This window comes from Dinoponera quadriceps, unplaced genomic scaffold (genome assembly GCF_001313825.1).
Source record: "Dinoponera quadriceps isolate SergipeBrazil2010 unplaced genomic scaffold, ASM131382v1 scaffold1308, whole genome shotgun sequence".
NCBI lineage: Eukaryota > Metazoa > Arthropoda > Insecta > Hymenoptera > Formicidae > Dinoponera > Dinoponera quadriceps.
The window spans coordinates 3,425,159-3,443,343 of NW_014555613.1; the positions used below are offsets into that span (position 1 = coordinate 3,425,159).

The 18,185-nt window shown below is 45.3% G+C and overlaps 1 protein-coding gene across 1 annotated transcript in view; it reads right to left on the bottom strand.

The window, feature by feature from the left end:
- LOC106744892 (headcase protein) overlaps positions 1 to 18,185 on the bottom strand; it is a 158,123-nt gene that overhangs the window by 117,552 nt on the left and 22,386 nt on the right. The window contains exon 2 of the mRNA XM_014620022.1: positions 15,074 to 15,170. Within this exon, the coding sequence (XP_014475508.1) occupies positions 15,074 to 15,170 (97 nt within the window). The remainder of the gene's footprint in view (positions 1 to 15,073; positions 15,171 to 18,185) is intronic.

Here is an 18,185-nt window from a genome sequence, read left to right on the forward strand (position 1 = left end):
CCCCCCTCCCCCCGCACCGGTAGTTCCCCGCTTCGTTCGTTCTATCCACGTTACATACCTACGTTCTTACCTACGTCTACCTGCGCGTAATCGCGTGGTGAACACAAGAATTTTCTCCGAGTTGCGCACTCGGGACGTCCGCAACGTCTGGAACGAATGACGGACGCGCGCAAGTTGCGTCTAAGGAAGAGAGGGGGGGGGGGGGGAGGGCGAAACAAACTCGGCAAAGTTAAATNGGGGGGGGGGGGGAGGAGTGCGAAACAAACTCGGCAAAGTTAAATTAACGAGCGAGTCACTCACTTCGAGCGACGCTCCATGCGTTTATCCTTCGTAACCGGCAGTCACTTCGCACTTGTTGTCAGGCCTCCGAAGAACAGTTACGTATATAGCAGCGAATAAACGACCATCTATTCACCTTAAAGCCCGAAAGTTCTCCTCACGTTCTACGCCATGCGCAGCAAGCGTCTCGCAGAACTTCTGATCCTGACGTAGGAAGAATTTACTAGTTACGAACCCGGCTGAGAAGGTTTCAGGGGGAAAATGGGAACAGCTGGTGACGTCAGAGGCTCTCACCGTCGTTAGCACAATTGCTTCGTATAATTCCCGCGCGATACCCGAAACTAATTCGTCTAAGGCGGAATGTAGCGGTCGTCTTTCGCGATAATTAAGCAGACGACGATTAAAGGGAGACACGCGCGTCTCGTTGACACGCCATCGCTGCCGTAATTCGCAGACCGTCGTGCTTTCGTACATCACGTTTCTCCCGAGATTTTTCGTCGCTTCTCTCCGGCCCCGAACCATCAGGCCGTCGATACAAATTGTAGCCAATGGCGATACGACATTACATTCGCGTTTCCACTCGCCCGTTGTATCAATGGCGACGTCGACGGAATACCAGTTAACGCCCGGGGACCAGGCCATGGTTTTGACATTCCGGTGCCGTCCCGGGCCATCAACCTGCCAGGGGTTGCGGCTAATGTCGTTGATATTCAGGACTCAAAGTGCGAGGGTCGCGTTAATGTCACGAGAGAGGGTTCGGTGTCCGAGAGGCGGCTGCGGTATCCACCCGTGCGACGGACGTCTCGGTCTACCAAGGGACAAGAGAAAGCGCGTGGATTGGCCAGGGATCGTCCTGACTCGAGCCCACGAACCGCACGGATAACCGAAAGGGTTGCCGTACGGACGTCGCAGAACGTCCTGCGCGACAGGTCGAACCGTCGTCCCCGACGTTCGCGCCCGGGACAAAAAAGGAGGTGGCTCGTCTCTCGCCGCGAATTTTCGTCCCTCGTATCTCTCTCTCTCTCTCTCTCTCTCTCGCTCTTTCGCTTTCCTCGAGATAAAACGAGACTGATATCTCTCGCTGTTAAACGGAGCGGAGAGAGGCTCGCCGAGAGATTTGGCCGTACTAAAGTTCGCACGAGTGCCTGCCCCTTTTTTTGCGATTCTCAAGCAGCCGATGTAATCTATCGGGGAATGTGTGGGAACTACGTGAGAAAATATATGTGAAAAGAAAATGAGCGTCCCGGATGAACGCGAGGCGCTCTTCTTACTGAGTAGTCTTCTCGGGATTATGGGAGAAATTGGACGAAACGGTTATAGTCTTTCGGAGAAACCGTACTTCCGATAATTTTTTTTTTTCATAGAGAGTGACACGAAAGAAAGGGAAATATGCCTTTAATAATTACAAATTTTATTAAGTAAGCAAGTAACGCTATTATAAGAATGATCGTTTAGAAGAAGAAGCGTTCTCTGGTACGAAAGCGAGGAAATTTGGACCGAATGCTGGTAATCGTCAATTGTTCTTGCAACTATGAGACTTTTTATGTTAACGAAGGTACAAGTGCAAATATACTTAGAAATGTAAAACGGAAAGATACTTGATGCTACTAGTTATCGATGTACCCAAGTACTCGCAACCGATCTCGAATCTAATATCGGCGTGGATACAGTCACGGAAATGCCCGATGGAAGTTTTAGAATAGGTTTTCCAAACTTCGAGTTGAAAACCGGCCGGAACGCAGATAACACCGACATATCATCGTGCGAGAAAAATTCGCTCGGTATCGGAATCGCCCCTGGCAATCGTAAATTTGGCCGATCCTGGCTGGTTCCAATATCGACCATCGCGCCATCCCCCGCTCGCTCGCACCCACAAACCCGGCCACCCAAACCCCTTGCCCTTGACATTCAGCGCTGCGGACGATTACGAGGCCGAACTTTCATCCCTTGTAACGACGTCGTCCAAAGTTTAAATTGTACCCCTGCTAAAACGCATCATCGTATTGCGAGCGCGAAAAACATTTTCCATTTCGGCCGCGCGGTAAACACGCGTTTACTTTTATATGATATCCATAAAAAAAATTATCAAGGTTTCGTCGCGATATACACCGTGTTAAGATTATCGATTGATTATCATGATGTGAGCAAATTACGAAAAGTTTCGGAAGTTGCCAAATGACAACGCGTATCGAACCAGTGAAACACACGAAAAAAAAAAAGAAAAGTAACAATATTAAGACACATCAAGTGCTCTCGGCAAATTTGGTAAATCCCGGATGGCGGACAAATTAACAACCAGCCAAGACGCGACGTAACACCGCATTGTAACCCGCCCTTTATCGAGGCACGTCTCATTTCTCCTCGCGCGCGCGCGTTTCGGTAGAATGCCAGCGGTATTTCACGGTCGGGAAATATCGGTTCCCAGAAATACGAGTCGGGTATACGGCGTACATACCTGGGACACCGGTGCTTCCCGCCCTCCAACTATCTCTGGCACTTCGGCCAGGAGAGAAAGAGGAAGAGGGAGGGAGGGAGAGAGGACCGGGCTCCATCTTGGTGACTTTAATAGGATGCCATTCCCTGGCCCGGACAATGCGCAGCACACCCGGCGAACTTCCAGGTTCGCTATCGCCGCCGCAGACGCCCCGCAGTGCGAAAGTAATGAAAATTCGGCGGTAAACTTGGCCGCGCGGCTCGTATACTGGCAGTTTCAAATCCACCGGCTAATCTATCCCGATTCGCGTGATCGCCAATAGCAGACATCGAGGATTTCGTAACTCTATCGCGAACCAAGCGCCCGATACTTTCCCCAATGAGAATTTATCATCAGATGAAGCTATTTCCGAACAACAATAATAACGATGAGAGAACCGCGGCGTTCGTTATTACGTAGATATCCGATACAATACGTCGGTCGGCCGAAGATAACGCCGTGAACAGCACCGGCACGAAAGCTCCCGGCGATGCCACCTATGCGTGAATAAACTTTCTCACGACCGTCCGCTGGCAATTAACGACTTTGGCCTTTTCTCGTGGATCTCCTCCGTGGAACGAGAACGCGGCTTTATGTTCCGAATCGCGCGAATTACAGCCGCACAGTTGCAGCGAGTTGCCGCGTTAAATGCTAAGTTCGATGATCTACGGTGACTTTTACGACGCTCCAAGTTGCGAATGAAAATCCCTCCCCCCCCCCCCGAGAGTCGCGTAAATCGCCACGCGAAATCGNTTTTACGACGCTCCAAGTTGCGAATGAAAATCCCTCCCCCCCCCCCTGAGAGTCGCGTAAATCGCCACGCGAAATCGCCCGCTCGAGATTCGATCCCGCGCACCGGACGTAATTATTCCACACTTCATCGCGATCTCGCATCTATTTTGCGAAATAATAAATAATCCACCGAGATGGATTCCGTTTTGCCTCGTGCGGTGAGCAATTTTCACCGACGACTGGCCGGCACTTCTTCTTCGCGGCTTTCCCGCGCGTTAATGGAAACGCTACAGGTCGTCTAGCCGCGCATTTAGTCCGCATCGACGACGGCGGAGTCAAACCGCTCACGTAAAATCGAAAGGTCGACGTGCCTCGCTGCGTGGCCGTCCTCAGCCTCGCTCGCGCCCCCTCTTTCTTTCGTGGGAACGCGTTCGTCGAGGTGCGATTTTCCCTCGCGGACAGTGCGTGCGTGTGTTCGACGCCGAAGGGAAAGCCGTCGTTGTTCTCGCCGAGCGTTATATTGACCTCCCGCAGGCAAATTTCGGCGTTCGCACCCATAACCGTTCCTTCCTGGCCGGCCCTATCACCCCCGGTAATAGCATAATAAATCTACGAACTTTTCGCGGTATTCCCCCTCACAGCCACGGCCGATGCTTAGAGGTCGTTTCACGCGAGCGACTTTGCCACGCCGCACGTGGCATAGGATATTTCGGGGACACTATTTCACTAGGAGAATTTATATCTTAATTACCGGTACCACCGGCACCAAAGATACCTCGGCTTTTAATCAGTTACGCCCGACGGAAGTGAACTTCGCGCATTAATCATCCCGCGTTTCTCCTTAGCAATCGACCACCCCCCGTTCCCCACACTCGATCTATTGACGACGCGTGTATCGAATGTTAAATCGTCTCATTAAGGATTCGTGGTTGATCGCTCCCGTTTACTCGTTAGAAATGCACGCCACGTTGATAATCGTCGCGATTTTTGCGATACACGATAAATTACGGGAGGGGAAGTTTTCGAGGCGATTCGGAATAAGTTGGCAACACCGCCGGCGATATTTTACACGTCGCCGGAGACTTGCGTCAGCCCAAAGAACGCAGACAGATCGATCCATTGTGCGCAAGAACCAAATCACCGCGCGTAACGCCTCGTATTCCAACTATTTCTCTATCAGGGTCTCCCCTTGCGTTCGGGTTCCCCCGTGGGAGACAACGGGGGAAAAAGCCCACGCGCACAACGTCCGCGTGAACAAAGAGGAGCGCGCGCGCGGACCGAAGGAAACGAAGAGAAGAAACGGGAGAGAGAGACGAGAGAAGCGCCATCGACTGCGGCCAGGAATGTCCCGTCGTAATACGTTTCTGCTCGTCTCCACCCCGCTCTGCATTAATTACTCGGGACACCGGTGCCAACGAAAATCTGCGGATATCGAAGCTGTAAGGCAATTGCAATATGCGGCCGGAGAATTCTACACGCGAGACGCATTAACATTGCATCATAATTACAAAAAATCCGCGCGAAAATGTTCACAAGAAAGACGCAATACGTTTTATGAGCGTCTTAAATCAAATAAGGCAGACGTCTCGAAGTGTCCTCTGCAAGCTTTAGTATTTCTTGATACTCTTACACAATAAAAAACACACAGGTATGTCGTAACAAAACAGAATAAATTTGAACAAGGAAAAATTTTAACCCAAGTACAAAATGTTTCTTACGGGGAATCCTGTTTTCATCGAGAAAGATGTAAACCAGCTATTCGTGTGATTAACGAAACACCTGTTCATAACGTGCCTCGTTAATTGTTCAAGAGTAATCTCGATCACGTCAAGTCGTAAATCACCTCTCACACCAAATTATTACCCGCGCGTGATTTCTTATCATCGAGCTATTACCTTACCCCGGCGAAATGCCGAACGCATAATTCCGGCACTTACGACGACGCCGCCTTCGTATCGTTCCGAATAAATAAAGAAGCAACCAACTTAGCGGGGTGGAGATTTTCTCATGATATTGCAGCGGCAACGCTCGGCGAATTTTAATATCCGACGGCAGCACTCCGGGGGCGCTCGACATTGCACGGTCGATGCGTCGTTCGCGCGCGTTCCCGACGAAAATCTGCCTGTATTCCGCCTCAACGAGATTAGCTCCGCTCAAAATCCAACGCTAGCAGCTAGCTGAGCGCGCCCGCGTAATCGACGCGGAGAAAATACCGGTCCTAGGCGATTCTCGAGAAAAGGAAACACCGGGAGAGATTCCCGAGGAGGGGACAAAAACCGGTCGTAGGATGGAGGGAAGCCCATAAAAGGCACCCCGAAGAAGCATTTCGTCGACGCTCGCGGCCACGATCGTGTAAAAGCGCCTTCGTCTCCGTGCGACGAAAACGGAAGCGGCACGTCCATCGACATGAATTTTTGTCCACGAGCGGTTACCTAGGTTGACGTTTGAGCTCTCCGTTTCCCCTCCCGACGAGCTAATACACGTGGCTCCTTTTTGCTTCTTCCTGAACGCGTCGGAGTAACACGGCCGCATGAACAACGACATTTGTCTCGTCGATTATGACGTGGCCGCCCATTTCTTTCCTTCTTTCTTTCCCCCGGTCTGTCTTTCCCACCGACTCGCCCTCCCCCGACGAGCGCTCGACCGCTCATTGTTTCAGTCGCGACGAGGACGCTTTGTCTCGCGGAACCGCGATTTGTCAGAACACGATGCGCCACGCACGGGAAGTAGTTTGCCAAAAAATGTACGGCCGACCGCGAAAAACAACAGCGATGCACATTCACAAAAGGTATTCTCTCGAATACACAAACATAATAATACTAATTATTTTTCGTTGATCATTTAAAACAATTTTATTCTCTCTTTCCAAACTGTCAAAGGTCCTTTGTGCCTGTTGCGTAAAATCGATCTCAACGTTGCACGTACAAGCACTTAACGGTTGAAAAATGCAAAAAAAAAATTATCCAACGCGGGAAAAATGATCGTGTTACTTCGGACGACTTGCAATCATTTAAGCGCATAATAACACGCCTGGCAATTGCCTTAATTACCGTGACTCTAAATTAATGAGCGCGAGAAAGAAGGAGGCACTGTTGCTCATTATCATTCATAATTCCGTTCGTCAAAGAGAAGCGGGGTCATTGGTTAGTCTTGCCCATAATGATGATGAAGATGAGGAGAAAGCACGCATCTGCCATTTACGATTTCCTCATTTCCTCTTCGTCGTTATTAAGAAATGAGAAAAAAAAATGATATGTCTATCCACGTGAAAAAAAAACGCGACCGTGTACACATTAAAAATCTGCTATCCCTTCGAGTAGTTTTTAATCTTACGCTTTCACCTTACCGCGTCATAACGTAATGCTGATACTTATACCGTAAAATTGCACAAAAACAGACATGAAATATCGTCGTTCCTATCTTAAAAATTTTCTCTAAAAATTCTCTACTTTTTTTTTTAATCTTTAATTTTCCCGTATCCGAATGGTAAATACGGAGAAACGAAGGATACAAAGGAAGAGATTAATCATTGCACTCGCATGTTATGCCGTAATTCAGCCGTTCGAATAAATCATGCACCGACCAACCGTCTAGCGGACCATGCTCTTTCTTTCGCCCTCGGAAAAAAAATGGAGATCGCTCGCGTATACATCAAGTTCACGGACAAAAATACTAGTGTGCGTGACGTGAGGCGAGAGCAGCATAGAGCTATCTTGGATCGATCCGATTGAGGTAGGTCAGGCTCTCAAGGGAGAACCACCACTCTTATCCCAGTTCAGGGATAAATTTCAAGGACCGTCCGACCGCCTACGCCTTCAAGGTCCACGTTGACGAAAATCATGCATCTCTCGCATTGTAATAACAGATAAAAATTGCGTCCTTTTATTTCAAAATTAATAAATACGTCGCAATAATAAATGACAATTTATTAAATCGTGATGATAATTTAATCCGACGCATAACACGTTTACGATAATGAAATGAGAAACACTGTCTTGTAAGTGTTTCTTAATAAAGATAAAAATTTTGGTAAAAAAGAATATTGAAATGTATGGATCTTGGAAATGTTGCTAAAACGTTAGACGTAAAGTTTGTAGTAAAACGCGGCAATTAACAGTGGAAAATATGTCGAAGCAATGTCGTTAAATTAACGCGACTATTTTGCATTCAAGTACACTCTCTCTTCTCGTCTCTCTTTCCCTCTCTCGGTCTTAGGAATATCAGCACGTTGAATTGCGCGAGTTGCGCAACAGGAAGGCGAACGTTTAAGCTAATGACCTTTAATGCAAACCTCCATTGTGCACGGAGAGTGTTGCGAGTCTGCAACGAGGGTTAACGCACAAAATACGCTCGGGAAACAAAAAAGAAGAAGGAGCAATTGTGAAGGAAGGTTGAGAAAGAAAGAGAGAATGAGAGTGAAATGAAGGCGAAATACACATATATACGTCTACGATCGTTTACGAGTATTTTCACTCAAACTCGATAGAAAAATACAGACCGATCTTCTCTCGTACAATTTTTCTCGCGACCAATTTCTCATCGATCATTTTCTTTTTCGTCGCTGCTGTACTACGATACGCGTAAAGTATTGGCGGACGCATCGTTTCGGCGCGTTTTCACTGAAAATAACGCAACGCGAAGAGAATCGAGTTAATTCGACTTCCAGACGCAAAGATTTTTAAACTCAGCGTGGGCGAAAACTTTGAGACTTGAAATCCAATCAAAGTTTAGCGGAGGCTAATGGAACGTGCGAATACTTCTTCTCTAGTCGCGGCTACCGGCTTCTCGTTTACGTCGTAACGAAATTAGTACGACCCGACTTGAAACACCGCTCGAAACTCGAGCCGGCCGAACTTCCGTCCACCGTTTCGTACTTCGTGGCACCGAATTTAATCAACGCCAGCAGCGAGAGGCAGGAAGATTACGTTACTTAGGGAACTACCTTAGAATGGCGTGATTGTTCTTGCGCCGGCTTGACCAAGGAGGGTCAATAGGTTTCGCATTACAGCGAACTCGACGGAGGAGTATAGTAGCTGCTGCGGCCTAACAATCAGCGGTTAACATTTAAATAAATGCGTGGAATCGTAACTCAAGTTTAGTAAACTAAAACCAACAGTTGTTGCGTAATTACAACAGCAATCTAATTTTTCACGCGAAATAGATAAACAGGCGGCTATTATACGTCCTACATTTTTACCCATATTAATCTTTCCTTGAATAAAAATGCATCATTCGAAGTAAGCAGCTAATCATATTAAATAAATAATTCTATTAGGTAATTCTGTAATATTCCAACTGAATATAAAAGTAGATAGTTGAAGTATCACATTTACATGAATGTCCATTAAAAATTAAATCAGATTAAATTGGCAGGAAAAGTATTCATAATTCAAATTTCAAACGCGATTACTAAAATATAAATATCTATGTAATACGGGCATTCAAAGAAATTCCTTGACTACTGTGAGCAGTGCACACAGTAAATATCTAACGAGAGAAATGAAAAGTATATCGTCACCGATATATACCGAATTTAAGCCACGAGAAAAAATAACGGAGAACACGACCACGACACGACGCGATGTACAATAAATTTCTCTCGGGTATTTTCTATCAGCGCAAGATGGTTGGAAGTGCTGTCGTACATCAGCGTCAGCTCATTGGGAATCAATGTCCATCGAATAGATGAGCGAGGAAGCGAGACGACGCGGATAGAATCGCGAGGTACGGGAGGAGGATGCCGTGGAAAAAAAGGCCTGGCTTTCATCTCTTTCGGCGCGAGAGGCGGCTGAATTACGAGGAAAGCTTTTCGACGTCGTTCTTACGAGCGGTCCTTTTAATTAATCTCTGCCCCCTCGAACACGAGTATCATTCAGAGCTCTAGCGCCACTCAGCGTAGACCAACGAGGGTTCCGCGCAATCCTCGAGAAAATTACGCGGTCCATCCTGCGCGAAGCGGATCGTTCCCGTCTCTGACATCGGTCTGTACATTTTTTCCCCGATTCTCTTTCACTTTCTTCTTTGTTTTACAGTTCCGTGCGAGATAAATACAAACGGAAAACGCATCAAATTTTAAGTATTTTCGACGTGTCGCGAGACTCGCGAAATACTAATTTTATCCGTCCGTTGTTAAAGAAACACAGACTAATGCGATTCTAAATTAGCATTTCGAAACGGAACATTTGCATCGAGACTCAGCAGTTAATGCACTTTTCCATTGAACATTCTCATCGACAAAGACAAGAACTGTATAAATCGAAAGAACGCTTGACGACAGTTCGCACTTTGGTGTCCACATGTTACTGCAGGGAAAAAAGTATAGTTCGCAAATGTTTACTAAGGAGACAATCTTTTATCGTTGAATAGAAATAAAAAGATACTGTCAAGGTGGAATTTACAATCAACGAAGTATAATTAAAAATATAAATCAGTACGTGCGAGAAACGTAGATTTTAAATTTTCATTCGGGTATCTCCTTATTCTCAGTAAGAGTTCGTCGAATTCGTTAAAATGAGAAATATCTGATGTAATAAATGATTTAACACATCTGAAAATACGTTGCTACCCGCGTCCTGCCTTCCCGAACCAGCATCCTGTTTCTGCTCGGTCGTTCCGGATATTTACTGACAATCGCGTAGGTACGATTCGATCGGAGAAACGCAAATTGACAAACGCGATGCGAATGAGATTAAATATTTCGAAAGTCGACGACAAAATATTTTGATCATCCAACGGAAATTACGCTAACGCGTACGAATACACATACTCCGCGTCGAGGTATGTGTATCACTCGTCGGCTCGAAACGTAATGACTCGGACACAGGAAGGTACGCTACGCGCAAAAGTACTAAAACAAATAGGCAAAAAGGACAAAGTCACCTCCCGCCAATCGTCGACTGTTGTCGCTCGCCAATCAATAACGCGCGCATTTGGTGACCGAAAGATCACAACAATCGACGCTATCAAAACATTCTAGGCTTTCGAGACGACTTAAGATGTCAAGTTCGGTGAAATTTACAGGGCAACGTGGAATCAAAATTTCTATATGGATAACGTTCAGCATAAATGCCGAGTTTTATAAAATCAATTTACTCCCAAGACTTATTAAAAAAAAAAAAAAAAAAAAATTTTTCTTTGTTTAAAATAAAAAATTAAAAATGACGCGATATTTCCCGAGCTTTGTTGGTTGTTACGAATAGTAAACCAGAAAACACGATCCCTTTCTATTTTTTATTTTAATTTTACCTCTATTACCGCCTTTATTGTCGCCTTATTTACACAAAAAAAAAAAGAAAAAGAGAGAGATGAGAGAAACAGAGCGCCACGTACTTGACATTTCGTCCACTCGGTATTTTCTGCGAGCTGACGCCGCTGACATTCGATGCATTTATCTTAGTCACGCAGCGCCCAAGGAACAATATTTACCAAGTCGCAAGATAAAGAGCCGCGGTTCGCGCGACGGACCGCAATAATAAACTATCGTGCCGATGTAACGCGCAGCGTATCGAGCATTCGACGAAACGATAATATTCGGGTCGTTCAACCGGCTCGGGCGCTCCGAAGGGAGAAATTCACGAAGCGACGAACGTCACGCATAAAAAAAAAAGTAACCAAATGCAAGCGGAGATGCATTTGCGCCGAAGGCGCGGTAATTTTTTAATTATCTAAAAAAGCAGAAAGTACACCCGGTACGAATTTTCCATGTAAATTCATATTTTCGATTTGTAATCGCCAGCGTAGAGAAAAAAGGCGTATCGCGAAATCGAGCGCGATTCTCGGTGGGCGCGGTTCGTTAATTACGCAGCCCGAACGCAGAAAATCACGTTATCAATTCACGAACACGCGGCGGCTTTTGTTGCGCGCGAAGGCGAATCTAACAGCGGACGAGACGAGGCATAAACGAGCGCGCGCGTCGGGCCACTCCTAGTTTCAGCGTCTGTATAAGCCACGTGTCGGGTTACTGTTACTGCATCGCGGCACGCCACTTTCCCATTTCCACTGCTCCTCCTGTCCGATTTATCGTTCCGACGTAACCGCGAGGTCGTTCGCACGGAACCCGCGGCGGTTTGACGCGCGATTCGCGCACGCCGCCCTCCAAAAGAAGGAAAAACCCCGTTCTATTTATTTTCGTAGCTTTTACCGCTCCTTCTCTCTCCCTTTCGGCGCGCTCCGCTATCGCGGGAGCCGCGGACAGCGCGAAACGATAAGAGAACCGCGCGAGAGAGAGAGAGAGAGAGAGAAAGGCGGCGCTGCCGCGCGGGAAAATGCGGAGAACACTCGGGAGGTTTTTCGCCCTCGCCACACGGAGGGTCTTAACGGAGGAGTTATCGCCATGACTTCCAATTCACGGCGGCAATCCCCGGGTCTTAAGCGACTTTCGGCCGAGGGTGTCGCCGCTGCACATCGGTATTCAGCGCGCGAACGGCGAATCTTGCATTTTGCAATTCGCAGCGCGCTACAGAAAGGGGTGAGCGAAAAAGCCACCACCACCACCCTCGATACGAGAGGGTTACGCGAGAGAACGAGGAGAGATTGTTGCGGGACGCGGTTGCCATGGGAGGACTCGGGGAGGGTGTTTCGAGGGGCTCTCCCGGCAGTTGGGTGTACGCAGTACGATGGTGCCCTCGTTTACCCTGTTCCTCTTCTCGATCCCCTCGCACCTCCCCCCCTTCGAGCATCCCTTTCATCCGCTGCACAAACTTGGTGAGTGCGTGCGCGTACGCAGGCTCGCATGAGACGCGGGTTCTCGCGCGCGCGCGGACGCGAGAGAGATCGATCTCCCTCGAGTTACCTAACGGCTCTCGTTAGGTGGTCGACGAAGCCGAGAACCGGTATTATTGAAAAACTGGAACCAGCAGCCGCCGGTTCGTCGGCAGGACGCGCTCCGAGAACCGCCGTACGGAGCTCGTTGCGCAATACTCGGCTACGATGGAAGAGAGCGCCGGACGCCGTCTCTCTTCTTTTTCCAGCTTTCCTCGCATCTCGCGAATTATTATTATCAACGGCAGCGATGTGCTCGGTTTACTATGACAGAAATATCGATACTCCGCCAATACCGCAGTATTCCCTGTACGTCTAGGCAGATTTCCCGGGGGTAGCGACACGGATTGCCGGGCAGTTCGTCGCGGACTATAAACGTCACGGACGAACCGTAATAAAGCGCACCGTTGGTAAGCCCGGCAAAAAAAAATTATCAGGGCGTGCGCTATAAAAACAATAATATAGCTACAATATATAGCTACGATAAAGCCGCCAGGATGGGTTTCGCGAACGCGGCGAACGGTCGAGCGTTAAATCGCGGGAAGAGTTATCGCTCTTCTTCCCGTTGTACATCGATAACGGCGATGGTAATGAATGATACCGTAACGAGTAGGTACAGCTGGAAAAGGGGAGGGAAGAGAGAGAGAGAGAGAGAGAGAGAGAAAGAGACACCGCAAAATTCGCGCCTACGATGCATCGGCTCAAAGTTTCGAGGTGCTAATTAGCCGCGTCGTTAACTTCTTTGACGAGGATTGCGCGCTGGCAGGTTCTAGCGAAAATACACCGAGGTGACTCTATCGGGACAAGTCGTTTGGAACCCTGCGAGCACGTACCCTAGTTCAGAGGGGAGAGCCCGGCTGCTTTACCAGTCATCCTTTCTTTCTCCGTTCCCGCAAACAAGCGCCGAAATGGCAGGCAATTTGGAGGTCGAGGCCAAGTCATAGGTCAAAGTTTGTTAGGTATTACGGAACCGAGGGGAGAGCGTGCATCGTTTATAGAGCCCCTTCAAAGAGGCTACTTTCTGCGTAGTTTATAATAGATTCAACAATATATTCAAGGCAGACGTAGTAATTTATCGACGCGAAATGTTAAAAGCGCATTGTCCTTCGCGTTGACGTATCGAGATTACAAGTTATACCCATGAATATATGCGTACGGATAAAAACTGCTATCTTTACTTTACTTTACTTTACATAGCTTTGTGCGGGATTCAAGTTTTTTTTATTTATATATCTGCTGAATTAATGAAGTCAAACACGTTTATATATCACAAATGCATATGACAAGTAAATTGTGACATAATGACTTTGCTCAGACATCTGCGTTTAAATTATCTCGATATTAATTGCCCAGACATCTGCGTTTAAATTATCTCGATATTAATTAAAACGTAATATACATTTTAATTAAAATAGGTAAGTTCAAACACATTGAAGTTGATGTTTTATTTTGACTACATATATGTTGGAGGCTATACTACTAACAATTGCCGATCGGGAGCCAGATATTTCACTATGCTATGACGAATTAAGTTCGATATATGAGAAGAAATGTTATCAACTTCGTCCTATATTTCCTGAATAATTAATAAAAGAATCAATAATCAATCATTGAATGTCAATATTTACATACATCACTTTTGAAACCTAATAATCTTTCCCAAACTAGGAAAACTACTATGTTACTATTATGTTACTATTTATCGTATGTTATTATTATATACTCGTCGTATATTCTTGATATATTCAAAAAAATATTCATAGTTAATTCCTACGCAAAATTCGCGAGCAAACTCGCAATGGCAGCTACAGTCACGGTGTTTCCAAGTTGCACCAGATTAATTTCGGAATAACGATTCGTTGTTTCGTTTAAGATTACGGCATGACTTTGTAATATATGGACGGATAAAGAGAAGTTAGAGTTAACTGGGATTAGCACTAATCGACGCGTTGATGTAACAGAGTGTATTCGATAATACGGGCTAACTAATCCCGGATTAGCGGTACTCCGCCCTTTTCACAGATTATAATGCTACCAGCAGTATACATTGACAAAGAAAAAAATCTGTTGACCAGTAATCAATGCTAATTAAGGTTAGTACATATACGTTTTAATATATATTATAATAGTACAGATAAACTTTAAATGAGGATAGCATAGATAGAGAAGAAACAAGTCGCGAGCAAACAAAAGTATTCTTTGATATCGGCGCGCGCATAAACGAACTTGCGTGCGTGCGTAAGTGCGTGCGTGCGCAAAGAGGGACATGCACGCTAACTCGGCTTGGTATTGATTTCCCCTCGTATTTGGGGTAGGACGACAGTGTTACACGACGGGATGCGAAAGGATTCGCGGAGGGCGTAGCTTATGCCTGATTTACGCGCGCGAAAAGGACGGCCTCCTCGGCTGAGATTAATTTAACGAGCTTCTGCGACGATCGCGATTAAAGCTGGTCGCCGATATCGGCTTAATCCCGTATATATTGAGCTACTTCCTGCACTTTATACGAATAGATAAGCGTTTAATCGAAAGTGCTGAATTATTTATAACCCGTCGCATCATCATGAGAAAAAAAGTAGTTCTCTTCTTTCTCTCACTACTTTTATCTATTGGCGATTACCAGGCAATTTCTGCGCTAAGAAGTTTTTGCTTTTTCAGCGCAGCGTTTCGCTTCAAGACTGCGTGACATGTCTCGAATGTCGTAATCGTCAACGATTCATCATGTCGCGACCGGTCGGTCCATTTCGCTGACGAGGTAGCACGTCGTGCACCTACACCGTCACAGGCGAAACCTTCCGTCGCGTCAAAGAGTAGTAATTAATTACTAACCTTGATGTGATAGGAATTCAGCTTAGTACGGGGCAGGCTGTTGAAAGCGCTGAAGTCCAAACGACGCGAAAAGATGCCATTGGCGCCGCAACTTTGTCTGCAATAACACACGAAAATTGAGTCGTCAAAAAAATATTTTTCACTGTAAAAACATAAAAAAACACGTTACATATTGTTTTAAACAACTAGAAAATCACTTTCACCATTTATTGATTTAGTAGATACTTAAAATATTAAAGTATTTTTCGTAGAGTATCAATCTTGAGGTGAGAAGTTTGAATGAAATAATTATAAATGCAATATTTCGGTAATTTATTCTCATATTCCGTTCAAGCCGAAGAATATTATTCAACAAAACTACAAATTTATGATACATTAATTATTGCGAGCAGTATATATTATTTACATTCAAATATCTACACCTAATTTTTTAAGTGAAAATTACTTTCTGCGAGTACGAATATTCATATCGAAAGATATGGGTCATCAGGATCGTAAACGAATCCTTTAAAGGGCTTCCAGCAGGAATGTGCGAGTTCCAGTAAATTTTTCGCGATTCATAATAACTCCGAACCCTCGGCCTCGCGTTTGACAACTTCCCCTTCCAAGGACGTCGGTCGACCTGACACAACCCTCGTCGTACGGTGAAGCTCATACTTCCTTTATGCATGTGCGATGATAAAAAACGAACACGAAATATCTTTAAGCGTGTATCCACGAGTGTGTACGATGTCTTTTACCCGGACCCATATCAATCGTCGTAGAAAAAGCTACAAACAAAGTTCCCCGACTAGAAATGCTGTTTGTTCGGTGAGAACATATCACACTTCGATTATAAATAAAATATTGATTTTGCCCGAAAAGTTCGGTCATTCGCAAAGATTCATAAATTGTACAATCGAATCTTGCAATAAATCGAAATAAACGCGAGACTCATATCTGTCTTCTCTCGTAACTCCTGCCTGTTTTCCCATTCTCTTCATAGTAATTGTAAGACAAAAATAATTTCCATCTGTTCTGTGTTTTACCACGGATATAAAATTACTGTTCAAAAGATCAAAATTAACGTCTGTTGACGGGAAATAAATCAACAGCTGCTTTTTATAATCGCTCTTTATACTCGTTTGCTATAAATAAACTCACCGGCTTCTTTATCGCTTCTTTACTACGCAACGTTCGACGTAATGAATAATGCATACACTACGAATCAATGGCACTTATTGACGCGACAATATAGAAGACATACTATCGAAATGTACGGAGAAAGATAAAACTGATGAAATAGAATGACAGCGGACGCCACTAAGATGACTTCCGCCTTCTTCGGAATATGCGAGCAGCAAATGAGAATCACGACGAACGTAAAGGTCGGATCGACCGTGCAACATAGTTGCGTCACCAAGAAGACGAACGAGCGAGCGAGCGAGCAGGCAGGCGAGTAAGCGAGCGATAGGCGACAACATTGTAGAGAATGGTGGGGATAAGCCGCAACCTTGGCCTCCACTCTAGCGAAACCGTTCTCTACTGCCGCCTGTATTGGTTATATTTGGCAATGTCAGTCGAGGGTCGCGAAAATATTGCGCATCGCGACTCACAGTCGATAGTTTTTCAGGGGAAACATTCGTTAGCACAATGCAACGTAACGTCGCTTCGTATCGTGATTACGCTATCGGAGAATCACATCTACTGTGCCAATTCGTATCGTGATTACGCTATCGGAGAATCACATCTACTGTGCCAATTTGCAATGTTTCCGAATACATCGCACATTTTTTTCAATCAAATTTGAAGTTTTAGCAAAATACGTTTAATGGAACAAATGACTCGGGATACTGACTTTTGAGCGATAATCTCATTTGTCCCAAGTCATCAGTCATTTCTGAATCTGAACTCTATATATATATCCGTATCTTCTGCTTCAAGATTTAATTTTAATTAAATGATATCACTATTTTGTGACATAATCTGTATATATTTATTCAAATAAAAATATATCCGCATAAGGGTGAGCTGTGAAAAAAGAATCTACGTTTGTACACGACTGTATGTGTGTCTTATGAGAATATGTGTACCCGTTAAAAAACAAAATTGAATTATGGTAGAGAATAATTCTTATGTCATAAGGACCAAATTGCTTTAAATATGATTGCAACCTCGTAGTCGTGCTATTAATACTAAAAATACAAAGTCCGTGTCTTGCATGTGAAATATAACTTCGCTGGCGCCAACTGCGCTACGTCGCAGTTCTAGCAGTCACAACAAAACAGCGAGCAGCGCGTTAAAGTTTAATAAAGACTATTCTTATCAAACCTGCATCAACACAACGAGCGTCTACCGTTTTCAATTGTCCGTTTCACTGTTATTTGTGCTATATTTGGCTATCGCATTTCGTGCATCTAAATCCGTTATTACGAAAAAAGAGCGCACAATCACGAAAGTGAAGTCTCCTATTAGTTCCAATGATAGAGCCCGCCGAGCTTAGCGGGTTGCATTAGACATATGGTGACTAATATCGTTATGTAACACGCTGTTATGAAAAACACACGTTTATAGCGCAGCACACAGCGCGGCGCGCTAGAGACGTTCACACGGAGTAAATAGCGCTGTTTACAGCGCATTACCGCGATTAGTCAACAACGTAGACGCGAGTCGATAAACGCGAAGAATGTGCTGTGGCGCCGCTCTTTTAATGCGCGACGTCGCCACTTGGCAAGCCGCGACACGTTGAAAATACACGTGAGCACTCGCACGAGCCGCACGAGGAAGTTATCAACGTACACATTGCGTCACCGACATGCTGCCGTTTTCTCTATTCGATGCGTCTACCCGCCAAAAATGTCGAAAAAAAAAAAATACCAGTGCCTCCAGCCGAAAAAACATCGATTTTTTTTTTTCAATATAAAAACTTCAAAGACAAAATGTAACGATCGTTTAATTGGTCGCTCGAAATTTGCAGACATATTAATAACCGTTTTAATCATTTCTCTGCGGCAATTGCAATAGAACACATCTGAATTAAATTTAAATTGGAACGTTTTCCACGTGGAATATATTCTGAGCAAATATCGCACATACAGAGTAAAAAATTTTTGGCTAAAAACGGTCCACCGAA